The 20,543-nt window shown below is 45.7% G+C and overlaps 2 protein-coding genes across 3 annotated transcripts in view; one reads left to right on the top strand and one right to left on the bottom strand.

The window, feature by feature from the left end:
* Positions 1-14,034, bottom strand: part of insyn2a (inhibitory synaptic factor 2A) — a 93,428-nt gene extending 79,394 nt beyond the window's left edge. The window contains exons 1-3 of the mRNA XM_045701157.2: positions 13,888-14,034; positions 13,648-13,767; positions 12,146-13,191 (exon numbers count right to left, since the gene is read on the bottom strand). Of these exons, the coding sequence (XP_045557113.2) occupies positions 12,146-13,191; positions 13,648-13,767; positions 13,888-14,034 (1,313 nt within the window). The remainder of the gene's footprint in view (positions 1-12,145; positions 13,192-13,647; positions 13,768-13,887) is intronic.
* LOC106613940 (dedicator of cytokinesis protein 1) overlaps positions 1-20,543 on the top strand; it is a 733,517-nt gene that overhangs the window by 329,781 nt on the left and 383,193 nt on the right. The gene's annotated exons all lie outside the window — the stretch shown is intronic.

The raw sequence follows: 20,543 nt of genomic DNA, 5'->3' as shown, positions 1-20,543 counted from the left end.
CTGTCAGACACAGGTGATATACACGGGTAGGCAGGCACCACACACACACACACACACACACACACACACACACACACACACACACACACACACACACACACACACACACACACACACACCACACACACACACACCACCCTGCATGTCCCAGCCACAGCTGTGATGTCTGATAGGACATCAGGGCGGATCTTGGCAGGGCTCCCTGGGCCGCCACCAGGCATCCACTTTTCCTCAAAGGCGAGCCGTGTCCTCTACCTCCTTCCCCTCTCCACCCCTCCTCCTTATTTCCCCCCCCCCCCCCCCCCCCCCCCCCCCCCCAGCGACCTGGCAAGGTCCTGTACAGATCATCTGACTAATGAACCGTATAGGACAGGTCTAAACACACACCTCTCTGAGTTAGGGAGACAACGGAGGAATCTCTCTCTCTCTCTCCATCCCTCTTTCTCTCTCTCTGTGTGTGTGGGCCTCAACTCCTGTAAACCCAGGGGACTGGCATACATTAGAGTTGGGTCCATTCTTATGTGTAAGAACCAATCACGTACTGTTGTCAGGGAATAACTAACATACACTACATGACCAAGAATATGTGGTCACCTGCTCGTCTAATATCTCATTCCAAAATCCTGGGCATTAATATGGAGTTGGTTCCCCCTTTGCTGCTATAACAGCCTCCACTCTTCTGGGAAGGTTTTCCACTAGATGTTGGAACATTGCTGCAGGGACTTACTTCTATTCAGACACAAGAGCATTAGTGAGGTCGGGCACTGATGTTGGGGCGATTAGGCCCGGCTCGCATTCGGCGTTCCAATTCCTCCCAAAGGTGTTCAATGGGGTTGAGGTCAGGGCTCTGTACAGGCCTTCAAGTTCTTCCACACCGATCTCAGCAAACCATTTCTGTATGGACCTCGCTTTGTGCACGGGGGGCATTGTCATGCTGAAACAGGAAAGGGCCTTCTCCAAACTGTTGCCACAAAGTTGGAAGAACGGAATCATCTAGAATGTCATTGTATGCTGTAGCGTTAAGATTTTCCTTGATTGGAACTAAGGGGCCCGAACCATGAAAAACAGCCCCAGACCATTATTCCTCCTCCACCAAACTTTACAGTTGGCACTATGCATTGTGGCAGGTAGCGTTCTCCTGGCATCCGCCAAACCCAGATTAGTCCGTCGGACTGCCAGATTGAGGCGTGATTCATCACTCCAGGGAACATGTTTCCACTGCTCCAGAGTCCAATGACTGCGAGCTTTACACCACTGCAGCCAACGTTTGGCATTGTGGATGGGGATCTTGTGCATCTGATCGGCCACGGAAACCCATTTCATGAAGCTCCAGACGAACAGTTATTGTGCTGACGTTGCCTCCAGAGGAAGTTTGGAACTCTGTACTGAGTGTTGAAACCGAGGACAGACAATTTTTACATACTGTGCATTTGAGCACTCGGCTGTCGCGTTCTGTGAGCTTGTGTGGCCTACCACTTCACGTCTGAGCCGTTGTTGCTCCTAGACGTTATCACTTCACAATAACAGCACTTACAGTTGACCGGGTAGAAATTTGACAAACTCACTTGTTGGAAAGGTGGCATCCTATGACGGTGCCAGGTTGCAAGTCACTGAGCTCTTCAGTAAAGCCATTCTACTGCCAATGTTTGTCTATGGAGATTACATGGCTGTGTGCTCGATTTTATACACCTGTCACCCACGGGTATGGCTGACATAGCCAAATTCACTCATTTGAAGGGGCGTTCCCATACTGCTGTATATATAGTGTACCTTGTCTCTTTACTTCTTTAGGAGAAACACTGTCAATGTCTTGGCCATCACTTTCTCTCCCCTTGCTTCTGACATGTTGTTGTCTGTGAAATATACATGCATGTTCCATGTGTTTCCTATCCCAGTTTCTCTACTGTTTTATCATGTGTAATAATGGTTTCCCCAGTTTCTCTACTGTTTTATCATGTGTAATAACGGTTTCCCAGTTCTCTACTGTTTTATCATGTGTAATAATGGTTTCCCAGTTCTCTACTGTTTTATCATGTGTAATAATGGTTTCCCCAGTTCTCTACTGTTTTATCATGTGTAATAATGGTTTCCCAGTTCTCTACTGTTTTATCATGTGTAATAATGGTTTCCCCAGTTTCTCTACTGTTTTATCATGTGTAATAATGGTTTCCCCAGTTTCTCTACTGTTTTATCATGTGTAATAACGGTTTCCCAGTTCTCTACTGTTTTATCATGTGTAATAACGGTTTCCCAGTTCTCTACTGTTTTATCATGTGTAATAATGGTTTCCCAGTTTCTCTACTGTTTTATCATGTGTAATAACGGTTTCCCAGTTTCTCTACTGTTTTATCATGTGTAATAATGGTTTCCCAGTTCTCTACTGTTTTATCATGTGTAATAATGGTTTCCTAGTTTCTCTACTGTTTTATCATGTGTAATAATGGTTTCCCAGTTCTCTACTGTTTTATCATGTGTAATAATGGTTTCCCAGTTCTCTACTGTTTTATCATGTGTAATAACGGTTTCCCAGTTCTCTACTGTTTTATCATGTGTAATAACGGTTTCCCAGTTCTCTACTGTTTTATCATGTGTAATAATGGTTTCCCAGTTTCTCTACTGTTTTATCATGTGCTATAATGGTTTCCCAGTTTCTCTACTGTTTTATCATGTGTAATAATGGTTTCCCCAGTTTCTCTACTGTTTTATCATGTGTAATAATGGTTTCCCAGTTTCTCTACTGTTTTATCATGTGTAATAATGGTTTCCCAGTTCTCTACTGTTTTATCATGTGTAATAATGGTTTCCCAGTTCTCTACTGTTTTATCATGTGTAATAACGGTTTCCTAGTTTCTCTACTGTTTTATCATGTGCTATAATGGTTTCCCAGTTTCTCTACTGTTTTATCATGTGCTATAATGGTTTCCCAGTTTCTCTACTGTTTTATCATGTGTAATAATGGTTTCCCCAGTTTCTCTACTGTTTTATCATGTGTAATAATGGTTTCCCAGTTTCTCTACTGTTTTATCATGTGTAATAACGGTTTCCCAGTTCTCTACTGTTTTATCATGTGTAATAATGGTTTCCCCAGTTTCTCTACTGTTTTATCATGTGTAATAATGGTTTCCCCAGTTTCTCTACTGTTTTATCATGTGTAATAATGGTTTCCCAGTTTCTCTACTGTTTTATCATGTGTAATAATGGTTTCCCAGTTTCTCTACTGTTTTATCATGTGTAATAATGGTTTCCCCAGTTTCTCTACTGTTTTATCATGTGTAATAATGGTTATGCAGCAGAACATTACACATCACGTCTAAAGGGCATACGTCTCCAGACTAAATGCACTTTGACACACGCATTGACTAACATGACAAATGGATGTTATGCCATGCGAGCAGAAATGTAACTTATTCACCTACAGCCCTGGGCTGTTCCTATTTGGGCTACTGACATTTCTGAACGAGAGGGACGGTGTGGCTAACGTAGCGTGACAACACAAACATTAGAATCTCTGCTTGGGGTTGTGAAAAAAATACAATTATCTATCTGCTGTGATAAAACCCATGGACAGTAGACAGTATGTCCACATTCTACCAGCTGTTCGACTGAGTATCAGACCTTTACATTGCTCAATGTATTATACAATGTCAAGTTACTGCTTCTTCATATAACAGTTTACCACAGCACATGAGATAGCCCAACCATAGTCGTTGTCCGATTTAAAAAAAAAACTCATCTCCAAAACAGAATCTTTTCAAGAAATTGAAATAACAGCCATATTTTCCCATTTAAAAAAAATACAATTCTGAAACTTCAGAAGCCATTTTGAATACATGTTGTTGGTCCTAGTATCATGTAATGTTCAGAATACATTGAGAGGAGTTACTGCTTTCAGTACATCTGCCAGTGAATGAAAGCCAGACTATAGTTACTACATTGTACTAGACACTACTACTACATGAGTCATATGAAATAGTCAATTGTTGAGGTCTTCCGGGCTCCCGAGTGGTGCAGCGGTCTAAGGCACTGCATCTCAGTGCTAGAGGCGTCACTACAGACCCGTGTTCCATTCCAGGCTGTATCACAGCGGTCTAAGGCACTGCATCTCAGTGCAAGAGGCGTCACTACAGACCCTGGTTCCATTCCAGGCTGTATCACAGCGGTCTAAGACACTGCATCTCAGTGCTAGAGGCGTCACTACAGACCCTGGTTCCATTCCAGGCTGTATCACAGCGGTCTAAGGCACTGCATCTCAGTGCTAGAGGCGTCACTACAGACACCCTGGTTCGAATCCAGGCTGTATCACAGCGATCTAAGGCACTGCATCTCAGTGCTAGAGGCGTCACTACAGACACCCTGGTTCGAATCCAGGCTGTATCACAGCGGTCTAAGTCACTGCATCTCAGTGCTAGAGGCGTCACTACAGACACCCTGGTTCAAATCCAGGCTGTATCACAGCGGTCTAAGGCACTGCATCTCAGTGCTCGAGGCGTCACTACAGACCCTGGTTCCATTCCAGGCTGTATCACAGCGGTCTAAGGCACTGCATCTCAGTGCTAGAGCCGTCACGACAGACACCCTGGTTCGAATCCAGGCTGTATCACAACCGGCCGTGATGGGGAGTCCCACGCCCAGTGTTGTCCGGGTTAGGGTTTGACCGGTGTAGGCCGTCAATGTAAATAAGAATTTGTTCTTAACTGATTTGCATAGTTAAATAATTATACTTAAAAATAATATTGTACATGTTGTCGTCATATCTGTGGTTCATCCTGCAGCTCGTGGCGAAGTCATGTTCCTCACTTTAAGTGTAAAGTAGGTTCACCTCTTCGTCATATTACTGCTGGAGATAATGTATCTATGAAGGGTCAAGATAATGGTTCTTCCAGGACATCCTGTTAAGCACTAGGGTTAGCTACCTTTAGCTCAGGTGTAAAGGACGTCACTCTCCTTGCTTAGCTACTACCACTTCCTCCTTATTTAGCCCGTACCTGGCGCCAACTCAGAGGACCTCTGCCTCACAAAACACACGTGACCACCATCCTCAAGTGTCTTATCTGATCGCTCCACTTCAGAAGCTAATGAGGGACACTTAAGGCTGAGGAGCACGTTTCTCACACACACACACACACACACACACACACACACACACACACACACACACACACACACACACACACACACAGGTTTTGTTCTGCTATCATCATGGGGACCTAAAAAAAAAAAAAAAATCCTTAACCCTTACGTAACCTTAACCTGTAACCCTTACGTACCATAAAGGAACGGACTATAAGCCACAACTTTTTTCCCAGGCTTTGAACCTCGCGGCTTAAACAATGACGCGGTTAATATATGGATTTTTCCCGCTTTCAATTAAAAAAAAAAAAAAAAACACATTCTGTGACGTGCTCAGTTTTTTGGCGGCATGAAGCTTTCATTAGACCAATGAAATTGCTGAACGGGTTAAGGTCAAACAACTTTTTTGTTTACTGTTTAGATTAAATCGAGCGCTCTCAAACTTCCCATCATTCTGATTACGGTAGTCATTTTGTCACCCTCATCATGGCAAAGACACGGAGGAAATGCATATGATGCAGCTTTCAAGTTGAAGGCGATTGATCTGGCTGTTGGAAAAGGAAATAGAGCTGCTGCACGGGAGCTTGGTCTTAATGAGTCGATGATAAGACGTTGGAAACAGCAGCGTGAGGAATTGACTCAGTGCAAAAAGACAACTAAAGCTTACTGCTAATTTTTTATTTTTGTTACAAGCCGTGATTCGTTAAAGCCTATTTATTTTTGTTACAAGCCGTGTTTCGTTAAAGCCTATTTATTTTTTGTTACAAGCCGTGTTTCATTAAAGCCTATTTATTTTTGTTACAAGCCGTGTTTCGTTAAAGCCTATTTATTTTTTGTTACAAGCCGTGTTTCGTTAAAGCCTATTTATTTTTGTTACAAACCGTGTTTCATTAAAGCCTATTTATTTTTGTTACAAGCCGTGTTTCATTAAAGCCTATTTATTTTTGTTACAAGCCGTGTTTCGTTAAAGCCTATTTATTTTTGTTACAAGCCGTGTTTCGTTAAAGCCTATTTATTTTTGTTACAAGCCGTGTTTCGTTAAAGCCTATTTATTTTTGTTACAAGCCGTGTTTCGTTAAAGCCTATTTATTTTTGTTACAAGCCGTGTTTCGTTAAAGCCTATTTATTTTTGTTACAAGCCGTGTTTCGTTAAAGCCTATTTATTTTTGTTACAAGCCGTGTTTCGTTAAAGCCTATTTATTTTTGTTACAAGCCGTGTTTCGTTAAAGCCTATTTATTTTTGTTACAAGCCGTGTTTCGTTAAAGCCTATTTATTTTTGTTACAAACCGTGTTTCGTTAAAGCCTATTTATTTTTTGTTACAAGCCGTGTTTCATTAAAGCCTATTTATTTTTGTTACAAGCCGTGTTTCGTTAAAGCCTGTGTAAAGTTCATTTGTTTCAATGTACCGGTAGGCACCTGCGGCTTATAGACATGTGCGGTTTATTTATGTTCAAAATAATATATATTTTTTAATTCAGTGGGTGCGGCTTATATTTAGGTGCGCTTAATAGTCCGGAAATTACGGTAACCTTAACCTGTAACCCTTAACCCTTACGTAACCTTAACCTGTAACCCTTACGTAACCTTAACCTGTAACCCTTAACCCTTACGTAACCTTAACCTGTAACCTTAACCCTTACGTAACCTTAACCTGTAACCCTTAACCCTTACGTAACCTTAACCTGTAACCCTTACGTAACCTTAACCTGTAACCCTTAACCCTTACGTAACCTTAACCTGTAACCCTTAACCCTTACGTAACCTGTAACCCTTAACCCTTACGTAACCTTAACCTGTAACCCTTACGTAACCCTTAACCCTTGTGTAACCTTAACATGTAACCCTAACTCTAAACCTAAACCCTAAACTTAAAATAGCCTTTGTCCTCATGGGGACAATTTTCCTTGTTTTACTGTCCTTTTGGGGATTTTAGGTCCCTGCAAGGATAGGATAGGATAGGATAGGATAGGATAGGATAGGATAGGATAGGATAGGATAGGATAGGATAGGATAGGATAGGATAGGATAGGATAGGATAGGATAGGATAGGAGAGAGAGAGAGAGAGAGAGAGAGAGAGAGAGAGAGAGAGAGAAGAGAGAGAGAGAGAGAGAGAGAGAGAGAGAGAGAGAGAGAGAGAGAGAGAGAGAGAGAGAGAGAGAGAGAGAGAGAGAGAGAGAGAGAGAGAGAGAGAGAGAGAGAGAGAGAGAGAGAGAGAGAGAGAGAGAGAGAGAGAGAGAGAGAGAGAGAGAGAGAGAGAGAGAGAGAGAGAGAGAGAGAGAGAGAGAGAGAGAGAGAGAGAGAGAGAGAGAGAGAGAGAGAGAGAGAGATCTTCCAGGCCACGAACATGTACATCAGCCTATCTAGCTAATCATCTCCTGCTAAGGGAAGTCGTTTTGTGAGGAGATTTGTTTGTTTTAATCACCTTCCTGGACTGGAGCCAAATGCACTGTGTCACACGCATATCACCCAAGTCTCTCACACACACACACACAGAGAGTGTCCTGTCATCTCAGCGCTGTAGGGTAGCCAGGTAATAAGAAGTGAAGAGAGAGGTTGTGTTTTCCTGTAGTGAATTACCATGATGGATCTGAATCGGTGGCTCAGTAAACCACTAACCCTGGTGTTGGGATTACATGATATAACCTGACTGGCTCGTCAAACCACTTCGGACAAAGTTCAGCCAGATGATTGGCTGGTCCGCTAGCAGAATAGCTCTGTTTTTGTTGTTGTTGTTGATATCTAGAGAGAATCCCAAAAGGATATGGTCCCTTTTAAAGAGCCTATTCAGTACTCTGACTTCTCTGTGACAGATACAGTGGCTAGATAGACGCTACGCTGTTGTCCGTCCCATCCCGTTTTGTACCCTTCAATTTGTCTGGATAACGGATATTATTCTCTAAAGATCACACGTCAATATGACAGTATGACAGGGAACGTGTGCTGAACAGACCTCCTGTAAGTGACTTCCTCACATCCTTTTTAACTGCTGTTCTGTTCCATTGTGTTCAGTAAAGCTCTGAACCCTGTTCACCACCAATACAACCTAGATGGACTAGTCCTGTAGTTCTGAATCAGAGCTCCACTATTCCACCAATACAACCTAGATGGACTAGTCCTGTAGTTCTGAATCAGAGCTCCACTATTCCACCAATACAACCTAGATGGACTAGTCCTGTAGTTCTGAATCAGAGCTCCACTATTCCACCAATACAACCTAGATGGACTAGTCCTGTAGTTCTGAATCAGAGCTCCACTATTCTACCAATACAACCTAGATGGACTAGTCCTGTAGTTCTGAATCAGAGCTCCACTATTCCACCAATACAACCTAGGTGGACTAGTCCAGTAGTTCTGAATCACAGCTCCGGTATTACACGGTCATCCCGCGGGCGTTTCTACTGTACATGAAACACACCATGGCCACAGGATTCATCATATCTGAATGATTCATAAAGTGATGCTGCTGGGTCTTCCATGGTTCCTCTCTCACTTATACTACAGCGTCGTTCAATACTCCATTCTGATTGGCTAGAAGTGTATATTCTAGAGTGTTGATTCATTTCAGATATACAGACAGTTGGACAAGATATTGGACACCACCTGAAGTATTTCCACTTTAATATTACAGAAACACATCACTACCCAGTCTCTCCTGTTAACCAGTATAACTAGTCCCCTGATCCCCATCACTACCCAGTCTCTCCTGTTAACTAGTATAACTATTCCCCTGATCCCCATCACTACCCAGTCTCTCCTGTTAACTAGTATAACTAGTCCCCTGATCACCATCACTACCCAGTCTCTCATGTTAACTAGTATAACTAGTCCCCTGATCACCATCACTACCCAGTCTCTCCTGTTAACTAGTATAACTATTCCCCTGATCCCCATCACTACCCAGTCTCTCATGTTAACCAGTATAACTAGTCCCCTGATCATCATCACTACCCAGTCTCTCCTGTTAACCAGTATAACTAGTCCCCTGATCCCCATCACTACCCAGTCTCTCATGTTAACCAGTATAACTAGTATAGATAGTCCCCTGATCCCCATCACTACCCAGTCTCTCATGTTAACCAGTATAACTGGACCCCTGATCCCCATCACTACCCAGTCTCTCATGTTAACCAGTATAACTAGTCCCCTGATCCCCATCACTACCCAGTCTCTCATGTTAACCAGTATAACTAGTATAGATAGTCCCCTGATCCCCATCACTACCCAGTCTGTCAGGTTAACCAGTATAACTAGACCCCTGATCCCCATCACTACCCAGTCTCTCATGTTAACCAGTATAACTAGTATAGATAGAACCCTGATCACCATCACTACCCGGTCTCTCATGTTAACCAGTATAACTAGTCCCCTGATCCCCATCACTACCCAGTCTCTCATATTAACCAGTATAACTAGTATAGATAGTCCCCTGATCCCCATCACTACCCAGTCTACTCTCCTGTTAACCAGTAGGTTATAGGACCCAGCCTACTCTCCTGTTAACCAGTAGGTTATAGGACCCATCCTACTCTCCTGTTAACCAGTAGGTTATAGGACCCAGCCTACTCTCCTGTTAACCAGTAGGTTATAGGACCCAGCCTACTCTCCTGTTAACCAGTAGGTTATAGGACCCAGTCTACTCTCCTGTTAACCAGTATGTTATAGGTCCCATCCTACTCTCCTGTTAACCAGTAGGTTATAGGACCCAGCCTACTCTCCTGTTAACCAGTAGGTTATAGGACCCAGTCTACTCTCCTGTTAACCAGTAGGTTATAGGACCCATCCTACTCTCCTGTTAACCAGTAGGTTATAGGACCCATCCTACTCTCCTGTTAACCAGTAGGTTATAGGACCCATCCTACTCTCCTGTTAACCAGTAGGTTATAGGACCCAGCCTACTCTCCTGTTAACCAGTAGGTTATAGGACCCAGTCTACTCTCCTGTTAACCAGTAGGTTATAGGACCCATTCTACTCTCCTGTTAACCAGTAGGTTATAGGACCCATCCTACTCTCCTGTTAACCAGTAGGTTATAGGACCCAGTCTACTCTCCTGTTAACCAGTAGGTTATAGGACCCATCCTACTCTCCTGTTAACCAGTAGGTTATAGGACCCAGTCTACTCTCCTGTTAACCAGTAGGTTATAGGACCCAGCCTACTCTCCTGTTAACCAGTAGGTTATAGGACCCAGCCTACTCTCCTGTTAACCAGTAGGTTATAGGACCCAGCCTACTCTCCTGTTAACCAGTAGGTTATAGGACCCATCCTACTCTCCTGTTAACCAGTAGGTTATAGGACCCAGTCTACTCTCCTGTTAACCAGTAGGTTATAGGACCCATCCTACTCTCCTGTTAACCAGTAGGTTATAGGACCCATCCTACTCTCCTGTTAACCAGTAGGTTATAGGACCCAGTCTACTCTCCTGTTAACCAGTAGGTTATAGGACCCATCCTACTCTCCTGTTAACCAGTAGGTTATAGGACCCAGTCTACTCTCCTGTTAACCAGTAGGTTATAGGACCCAGTCTACTCTCCTGTTAACCAGTAGGTTATAGGACCCAGCCTACTCTCCTGTTAACCAGTAGGTTATAGGACCCATCCTACTCTCCTGTTAACCAGTAGGTTATAGGACCCATCCTACTCTCCTGTTAACCAGTAGGTTATAGGACCCAGCCTACTCTCCTGTTAACCAGTAGGTTATAGGACCCAGCCTACTCTCCTGTTAACCAGTAGGTTATAGGACCCAGTCTACTCTCCTGTTAACCAGTAGGTTATAGGACCCAGTCTACTCTCCTGTTAACCAGTAGGTTATAGGACCCAGTCTACTCTCCTGTTAACCAGTAGGTTATAGGACCCAGTCTACTCTCCTGTTAACCAGTAGGTTATAGGACCCAGTCTACTCTCCTGTTAACAAGTAGGTTGTTTGACCCATCCTACTCTCCTGTTAACCAGTAGGTTATAGGACCCATCCTACTCTCCTGTTAACCAGTAGGTTATAGGACCCATCCTACTCTCCTGTTAACCAGTAGGTTATAGGACCCAGTCTACTCTCCTGTTAACCAGTAGGTTATAGGACCCAGCCTACTCTCATGTTAACCAGTAGGTTATAGGACCCATCCTACTCGCCTGTTAACCAGTAGGTTATAGGACCCATCCTACTCTCCTGTTAACCAGTAGGTTATAGGACCCAGTCTACTCTCCTGTTAACCAGTAGGTTATAGGACCCAGTCTACTCTCCTGTTAACCAGTAGGTTATAGGACCCATCCTACTCTCCTGTTAACCAGTAGGTTATAGGACCCATCCTACTCTCCTGTTAACCAGTAGGTTATAGGACCCATCCTACTCTCCTGTTAACCAGTAGGTTATAGGACCCAGCCTACTCTCCTGTTAACCAGTAGGTTATAGGACCCAGCCTACTCTCCTGTTAACCAGTAGGTTATAGGACCCAGCCTACTCTCCTGTTAACCAGTAGGTTATAGGACCCAGCCTACTCTCCTGTTAACCAGTAGGTTATAGGACCCAGTCTACTCTCCTGTTAACCAGTAGGTTATAGGACCCATCCTACTCTCCTGTTAACCAGTAGGTTATAGGACCCAGTCTACTCTCCTGTTAACCAGTAGGTTATAGGACCCAGTCTACTCTCCTGTTAACCAGTAGGTTATAGGACCCATCCTACTCTCCTGTTAACCAGTAGGTTATAGGACCCATCCTACTCTCCTGTTAACCAGTAGGTTATAGGACCCATCCTACTCTCCTGTTAACCAGTAGGTTATAGGACCCATCCTACTCTCCTGTTAACCAGTAGGTTATAGGACCCAGTCTACTCTCCTGTTAACCAGTAGGTTATAGGACCCATCCTACTCTCCTGTTAACCAGTAGGTTATAGGACCCAGTCTACTCTCCTGTTAACCAGTAGGTTATAGGACCCATCCTACTCTCCTGTTAATCAGTAGGTTATAGGACCCACTCTACTCTCCTGTTAACCAGTAGGTTATAGGACCCAGTCTACTCTCCTGTTAACCAGTAGGTTGTGTGACCCACACATCAGATAGGAAGTCATTGTAAAGTCACCTTACCCCTCTCTGTGGGCCTCTCCCTTCTCCAGCTCCTGGATTACTCCCAGTAGGACCTTGATGGTCTCCTGGCTGGAGGAGATCAGGTTCTCCATGGCCTGAAGCTGGGCTTTCACGTCCTCTCCTCCATCCGCTTTCTGAGTCACTAGCGGTACTATCTGCTTACAGGCCTCCCCGGGGTTAACTCCCCCTACAGTCGCTGGTTCAACCCTGCTACCCCCACAGCCCACCGCCTCCCCCACGGTCCGGGGTGACAGCGTCTGTGGTGAGAAGGCTGCTGGTTCATGGCACTGTGCCTGGGTAGTGCAGCCAGCGGCTCGCGGTAGAGTCTGAGACTGTAGTCCGTTGAGCTCTAGTCCCTTCATTCGTTTGCTCCGTGCTGTCGGGCTCTCCAGACACTCCACCTGGGTCAGAGAGTTCCAGGAGATGGGGCCGGTCACCTTGGAGGCTGAGGGAGACCCTCTCCTGTCCCCCGGCAGAGTCCTGCTAGAGCCTGGCTCCTCCAAGTGAAGCAGCTGCCGTTTACTGGCCGAACGGTCCGAGCAACTGTCCGAGGAGTCCAGTTCCCTGTGTTGTAATCCTTCCAGGGGTTTTGATTTGACACTGCAGATCTGGTAGTCCGTGGCCTGTGGGTTGGAGCTGGGCGTGTTGGAGGGAGAGGGGCAGTCTGTGAGCATCAGACAGTCAGAGTAGAGGACATCTTCTCCGTCTGTACAGTGCTTCTCCACCGTAGCCATGCACTCCGTAGTATGCAACAAGGCCCTGGTTCTCTGTACTACTCCTCCACCGCAGGCGCCCCTGTCCCCTTCCCTGTCCCCTAAACGCTCCACAGCTTTCGAGTGCTTGACGTCGATGACAAACCCGTTGTTGTGGCCCTTGTCTCTCTCCACTGCTGCTACGTGTTTGGTGTGGCTGTGGCCCTTTTTCCTCTCGAAGGGAAAGGTCTTGTAACGGCTCTTGAGGTCCGGGGAGGTCTGGACCCCTGTGCTCTTGGTGACGTTGGGGATGGAGCGCCGGGCGGGCACTGTCATGTACTTGCGGTACGCCACCTTGGAAAACGGTTCAGAGTTTAGAAAAGTGTTATTCTTCAACACCGACAGATTACAAAGTAAAAACAACATTGAGGACCACTCAGAGTTTAGAAAAGTGTTATTCTTCAACACCGACACATTACAAAGTAAAAACAACATTGAGGACCACTCAGAGTTTAGAAAAGTGTTATTCTTCAACACCGACACATTACAAAGTAAAAACAACATTGAGGAGCACTAAGAGTTTTGAGACACTATAAACCAGGGTTTCCCAGACTCCCTCCTGGGGACCTCGAGGGGTGATAATTTAGGGTGTTGCCCTAGTACTTCACAGCTGATTCAAATCATTATCAAAGATGAAGCTAAATGTGCAGCCCTTGAAGTTCCCAGGACCGTGTTTCTTCTATTCCACGGTCATAGTACAATAATACTGTAATATATGTTCCCAAACCAAAAGGAGGGTTGGTTACAGACCTTGTATGAGACTGGCTTGCCCCCCTTCCCAGCCATCTGTAGAGCGGCCTCTCTCTGCTCGTTCTGCGCCTCGCAGATGTCCTTGAATCTCACCTGGAGGGCCTTGTTCCTCTTCCTCACCTACAACACAACTTTATTGTCATATTTTCAACATTCGTCTTTTGCTAAATTGATGTTATTCTCAATCTCCCAGACACCCCACGCACACACACGGACACGCACACACGGACACACACACACCTGCTGCTGTGACCTGCTGCTGGTGTCCAGGAAGGAGTATTTGACCTCCAGGGCCAGCGAGGCGGAAGGGGAGGGGGTGGGCGCCACCTCTGAGTCTGACTCGGAGTTGGTGAGCATGCTTTTGCCACCCTCCGCCTTGCTCACCATGGTTCCTGAGAGAGAGAGAGAGAGAGAGAGAGAGAGACAGACAGACAGACAGACAGAGAGAGTCATTGCGGTGTATGAGAGAGGGGGGGAGACAGTGTTTGGTCCTAAACAGAGAGCACACAGTGGCAGAATACCTGACCACTGTGACTGACCCAAACTTAAGGAAAGCTTTGCCTATGTACAGACTCAGTGAGCATAGCCTTGCTATTGAGAAAGGCCGCCGTAGGCAGACCTGGCTCTCAAGAGAAGACAGGCTATGTGCAACACTGCCCACAAAATGAGGTGGAAACTGAGCTGCACTTCCTAACCTCCTGCCCAATGTATGACCATATTAGAGACACATATTTCCCTCAGATTACACAGATCCACAAAGAATTAGAAAACAAACTCAATTTTGATAAACTCCCATATCTACTGGGTGAAATACCACAGTGACCAATCACAGCAGCAAGATGTGTGACCTGTTGCCACAAGAAAAGGTCAACCAGTGAAGAACAAACACCATTGTAAATACAACCCATATTTATGTTTATTTATTTTCCCTTGTGTACTTTAATGATTTGTACATCGTTACAACACTGTATATATACATAATATGACATTTGTAATGTCTTTATTCTTTTGGAACATTTGTGAGTGTAATGTTTACTGTAAAAAAATACAAATGTATTATCTACTTCACTTGCTTTGGCAATGTAATCATGTTTCCCATGTCAATAAATCCCCTTGAATTGAGAGAGAGAGAGGGGGGAGGGGAGAGACAGTGTTAGTCACTGTTGTGTATGAGAGAGAGAGAGAGAGAGAGAGAGAGAGAGAGAGAGGGAGGGGGAGGGGAGAGACAGTGTTAGTCACTGTTGTGTATGAGAGAGAGAGAGAGAGAGAGAGGGAGGGGGAGGGGGAGGGGAGAGACAGTGTTAGTCACTGTTGTGTATGAGAGAGAGAGAGAGAGAGAGAGAGAGAGAGAGAGAGAGAGGGAGGGGGAGGGGAGAGACAGTGTTAGTCACTGTTGTGTATGAGAGAGAGAGAGAGAGAGAGAGAGAGAGAGAGAGGGAGGGGGAGGGGAGAGACAGTGTTAGTCACTGTTGTGTATGAGAGAGAGAGAGAGAGAGAGAGAGGGAGGGGGAGGGGGAGGGGAGAGACAGTGTTAGTCACTGTGGTGAATGAGAGGGAGAAACTAACACTGTCTCTCCCCTCCCCCCTCTCTCTCTCTCTCTCTCTCTCTCTCTCTCTCTCGCTCTCTCTCTCTCTCTCTCACACCACAGTGACTAACACTATCTCTCCCCTCCCCCTCCCTCTCTCTGATTGGGAGACCTTATTTACGGTTGAGGGAGGGAGGGAGCCCTGGTGAAGTGGGCTGGGGTGATTACACACAGATGGAGGGCTTTTCCTCTGAGTTAGTGTGTACAGACAGGTAATTAGAGAAACTAACAGCAGGTTAACGTGAAGGTTAGACCGCTCGGCCTTGGCCTTGTATGAAAGCAGGCCACGTGTGACTTTGTTCTCAGTCAGTTAATTGATCATTTGCTGTAAGGCCTAAGGAAAAGGCCCAGGGTGATGTGGAACAGAATCAACCCCTATAATGAATTGTTACACAATTTATTCTGTTCTTCGAGCATTTGAAAGTAATTGTATCATAGCAACAAGCCTCATTTGTTTGTTCTGTCTAGAACCCTGACGTTCTCCTTGATACCATGGAGTCTGTTATCTATTCAACTAGGTGTGTTCTTCTGACTCTTAGTTCATCTCTCTCTCATCTGTCTTTCATCTCTCCGTCCTCTCTCTTTCATCTCTCCGTCCTCTCTCTTTCATCTCTCTGTCCTCTCTCTTTCGTCTCTCCGTCCTCTCTCTTTTGTCTCTCCATCTTCTCTCTCTCTCTATCTCTCTCTATCTCTATCCCCACTCTTTCATCTCTCCGTCCTCTCTCTTTCGTCTCTCCGTCCTCTCTCTTTCGTCTCTCCGTCCTCTCTCTTTCGTCTCTCCGTCCTCTCTCTTTCATCTCTCCGTCCTCTCTCTTTCGTCTCTCCATCCTCTCTCTTTTGTCTGTCATCCTCTCTTTCATCTCTCCGTCCTCTCTTTCATCTCTCCGTCCTCTCTCTTTCATCTCTCCATCCTCTCTCTTTCGTCTCTCCATCCTCTCTTTCATCTCTCCATCCTCTCTTTCATCTCTCCATCCTCTCTCTAATGTCTCCGTTCTCTCTCTTTCATCTATCCATCCTCTCTCTTTTGTCTCTCCGTCCTCGATCTGTTTGCTGACTAGCTGACAGCTGTTCTACTCTTAGTCCTCGCTGACCTCATTCAGTGAGAAACCATGATGTAGCCTGAGAACACATCAGACTTCCACTGTCAGAGTGAAAACCACAAATCAAACATTCACCATGTCTAAAATATCAAGTTCAGAGATAATGTTGAGTGTTTCAGGTTTATTAGAATTCAGACACAGCAGATAATGTAACAAGAGTCTGCCTCTCTGTCCACCACAGGAGTCTCTCTCTGTCCACCACAGGAGTCTCTCTCTGTCCACCACAGGAGTCTCTCTCTGTCCACCACAGGAGTCTCTCTCTGTCCACCACAGGAGTCTCTCTCTGTCCACCACAGGAGTCTCTCTCTGTCCACCACAGGAGTCTCTCTCTGTCCACTCCTGTCTCTGTCCACCACAGGAGTCTCTCTCTGTCCACCACAGGAGTCTCTCTCTGTCCACCACAGGAGTCTCTCTCTGTCCACCACAGGAGTCTCTCTCTGTCCACCACAGGAGTCTCTCTCTGTCCACCACAGGAGTCTCTCTCTGTCCACCACAGGACTCTCTCTCTGTCTACCACAGGAGTCTCTCTCTGTCCACCACAGGAGTCTCTCTCTGTCCACCACAGGAGTCTGGGCTACACTGTTCTTGCGTCACACGTTTCCCCTCCAGACCAACCCCCCTCCTCCCCAGTGTAATTTTTACACCCAATAATGGATCACATGATGTGAACAGCACAGTCCACTCATCTGTCTGTATTGCCACCCAGTAGCAAACAGGCAAGACCTTGTCCATCCCTGTTGGTATTTGACCTTATTAAAATAGAGAGATCTCTGCTGAACAACACATGTACAGTCTGTCATGTCTGTATCCGTGTGTGATTGATTGGTGAACCATTCATTCCAGGTTTAATGTGTTCGTCCATCTCAGTCTGCTGCTGTGTAGAGACGGGTGTCCCTTCCACACAAGTGACCGTGTTAATAATTCACATGAGAGCCACATACAGCACGTCCTGTACAAATCATATCAAACTGGATTTGTCACGTGCACGTACAACAGGTGTAGACCTTATCGTGAAATGCTGACCTACAAGCCCCTAACCAACAGTGCAGTTCAAGAAAGAGTTAAGAAAATATTTACCAAATAAATTACAGTAAAAACGTATAAAAAGTAACACAACAAAATAACAATAATGAGGCTATATACAGGGTGTTACGGTACAGAGTCAATGTGGAGGCTATATACAGGGTGTTACGGTACAGAGTCAATGTGGCGCTATATACAGGGTGTTACGGTACAGAGTCAATGTGGAGGCTATATACAGGGGGTACCGGTACAGAGTCAATGTGGAGGCTATATACAGGGTGTTACGGTACAGAGTCAATGTGGAGGCTATATACAGGGTGTTACGGTACAGAGTCAATGTGGAGGCTATATACAGGGTGTTACGGTACAGAGTCAATGTGGAGGCTATATACAGGGGGTACCGGTACAGAGTCAATGTGGAGGCTATATACAGGGGGTACCGGTACAGAGTCAATGTGGAGGCTATATACAGGGTGTTACGGTACAGAGTCAATGTGGAGGCTATATACAGGGTGTTACGGTACAGAGTCAATGTGGCGCTATATACAGGGTGTTACGGTACAGAGTCAATGTGGAGGCTATATACAGGGGGTACTGGTACAGAGTCAATGTGGAGGATATATACAGGGTGTTACGGTACAGAGTCAATGTGGAGGCTATATACAGGGTGTTACGGTACAGAGTCAATGTGGAGGCTATATACAGGGGGTACCGGTACAGAGTCAATGTGGAGGATATATACAGGGTGTTACGGTACAGAGTCAATGTGGAGGCTATATACAGGGTGTTACGGTACAGAGTCAATGTGGAGGCTATATACAGGGTGTTACGGTACAGAGTCAATGTGGCGCTATATACAGGGTGTTACGGTACAGAGTCAATGTGGAGGCTATATACAGGGTGTTACGGTACAGAGTCAATGTGGAGGCTATATACAGGGTGTTACGGTACAGAGTCAATGTGGAGGCTATATACAGGGGGTACCGGTACAGAGTCAATGTGGAGACTATATACAGGGTGTTACGGTACAGAGTCAATGTGGAGACTATATACAGGGGGTACCGGTACAGATATACGGCCTGTATCGTGTTTTCTGTCAGAGCTCTAGTGACGGTAGAGAGATATACGGCCTGTATCGTGTTGTCTGTCAGAGCTCTCGTGACGGTAGAGAGATATACGGCCTGTATCGTGTTGTCTGTCAGAGCTCTAGTGACGGTAGAGAGATATACGGCCTGTATCGTGTTGTCTGTCAGAGCTCTAGTGACGGTAGAGAGATATACGGCCTGTATCGTGTTGTCTGTCAGAGCTCTAGTGACGGTAGAGTAAAGTAATGTGGCCACCTTTACACTGGCTTGATGAATGGATACATGACCTCTACATAATACAGTGTAACATCACGCTGGTACTGCCTCCTGGAGCTACTGTAATCATGCTTTATGTTAGACAGGATGGCTGGTGTCTTCGTCCTGTCCTCCTCATTCAGACAGGATGGCTGTTGTCTTCGTCCTGTCCTCCTCATTCAGACAGGATGGCTGTTGTCTTCGTCCTGTCCTCCTCATTCAGACAGGATGGCTGTTGTCTTCGTCCTGTCCTCCTCATTCAGACAGGATGGCTGTTGTCTTCGTCCTGTCCTCCTCATTCAGACAGGATGGATGGTGTCTTCATCCTGTCCTCCTCATTCAGACAGGATGGCTGGTGTCTTTGTCCTGTCCTCCTCATTCAGACAGGATGGATGGTGTCTTCATCCTGTCCTCCTCATTCAGACAGGATGGATGGTGTCTTCATCCTGTCCTCCTCATTCAGACAGGATGGCTGTTGTCTTTGTCCTCCTCATTCAGGCAGGATGGCTGGTGTCTTTGTCCTCCTCATTCAGACAGGATGGCTGTTGTCTTTGTACTCATCATTCAGACAGGATGGCTGTTGTCTTTGTCCTCCTCATTCAGGCAGGATGGCTGTTGTCTTTGTCCTCCTCATTCAGACAGGATGGCTGTTGTCTTTGTCCTCCTCATTCAGACAGTATGGCTGTTGTCTTTGTCCTCCTCATTCAGACAGGATGGCTGTTGTCTTTGTCCTCCTCATTCAGACAGGATGGCTGTTGTCTTTGTCCTCCTCATTCAGGCAGGATGGCTGTTGTCTTTGTCCTCCTCATTCAGACAGGATGGCTGTTGTCTTTGTCCTCCTCATTCAGACAGGATGGCTGTTGTTTTCGTCCTGTCCTCCTCCTCGTTAGAACTTTCAGAGGTTTAGACGTCAGGCTTTACAACATGTCTCGCTTCCTCTGAACACAATCATGACTGGGGAAAAACACTGTGTGTGTGTCAGAGAGAGTGAGAAGCAGCTAATCCTTTGTCTATGATGGTTCACACTAATGCTGTTATACTCTGGTTGGGGTATAGGAGGGTGAGGAGGGAAAAAGGGGAGAGGGAGGGAAGGAGGGGAGAGGGAGGGAAGGAGGGGAGAGGGAGGGAAGGAGAGGAGAGGGAAGCAGGGGGAGGAAGAGGCAGGGAGGGGAGAGGGAGGGAAGGGGGAGGGAGAGAAGCAGGGGGAGGTAGAGGCAGGGAGGGAAGGAGGGGAGAGAGGGAGGTATTGAAGGAGGGAGAGAGAGGGGTTTAAAGGATTGTTTGTAGTAATTGTTGCTCCCTGCCACCATGGATCACCTTACTGTCTGTCTTACTGTTTCCAGCAGGAAGTTCACAGATGGAGCTCGCTGACGATAGGTCTGTTTTCAGGCCTTGTGTGTGGAGGTTACTTCATTAAAGCATGTATACATTTGCATCAAAAGTATTGAACATATTTTCAAGTAAACCAGATACTTTGTCAATATCAGATGAATCACATATATAATGTTTTCTTCATGTCAGGATAGCTGATCAATAACCTGTCACACTGCAATACATTTCCCATATGGACTAGTTGACTCGGGGAAAGGAAGGTTGTATTTGTACATTTGTTCATTTCAGCAGTATGGGAATAGTAATGAATTAGTCTTGTCCTAGCTGGCGTGTGTGATGACCATCGTTGTGACTCCTATTAGAACACACATCTCACTGTGAGACAGACTAGCTGGGTTTGAGAAGGCGGGAGCTGCTGCTGTGGCCACTGTTACGAACGGGAGAAAGAGATCACACATTGGCAGCTCTCAGAGAGAGTCGTGTGAACCTCACTGCTGTATTGAAATACACTGTGT

The sequence above is a fragment of the Salmo salar genome, chromosome 18, assembly GCF_965601325.2.
Source record: "Salmo salar chromosome 18, fSalSal1, whole genome shotgun sequence".
Classification (NCBI taxonomy): Eukaryota; Metazoa; Chordata; class Actinopteri; order Salmoniformes; family Salmonidae; genus Salmo; species Salmo salar.
The sequence above is the reverse complement of the archived record's forward strand: the minus strand, read 5'-3'. Positions and strand labels throughout refer to the sequence as shown.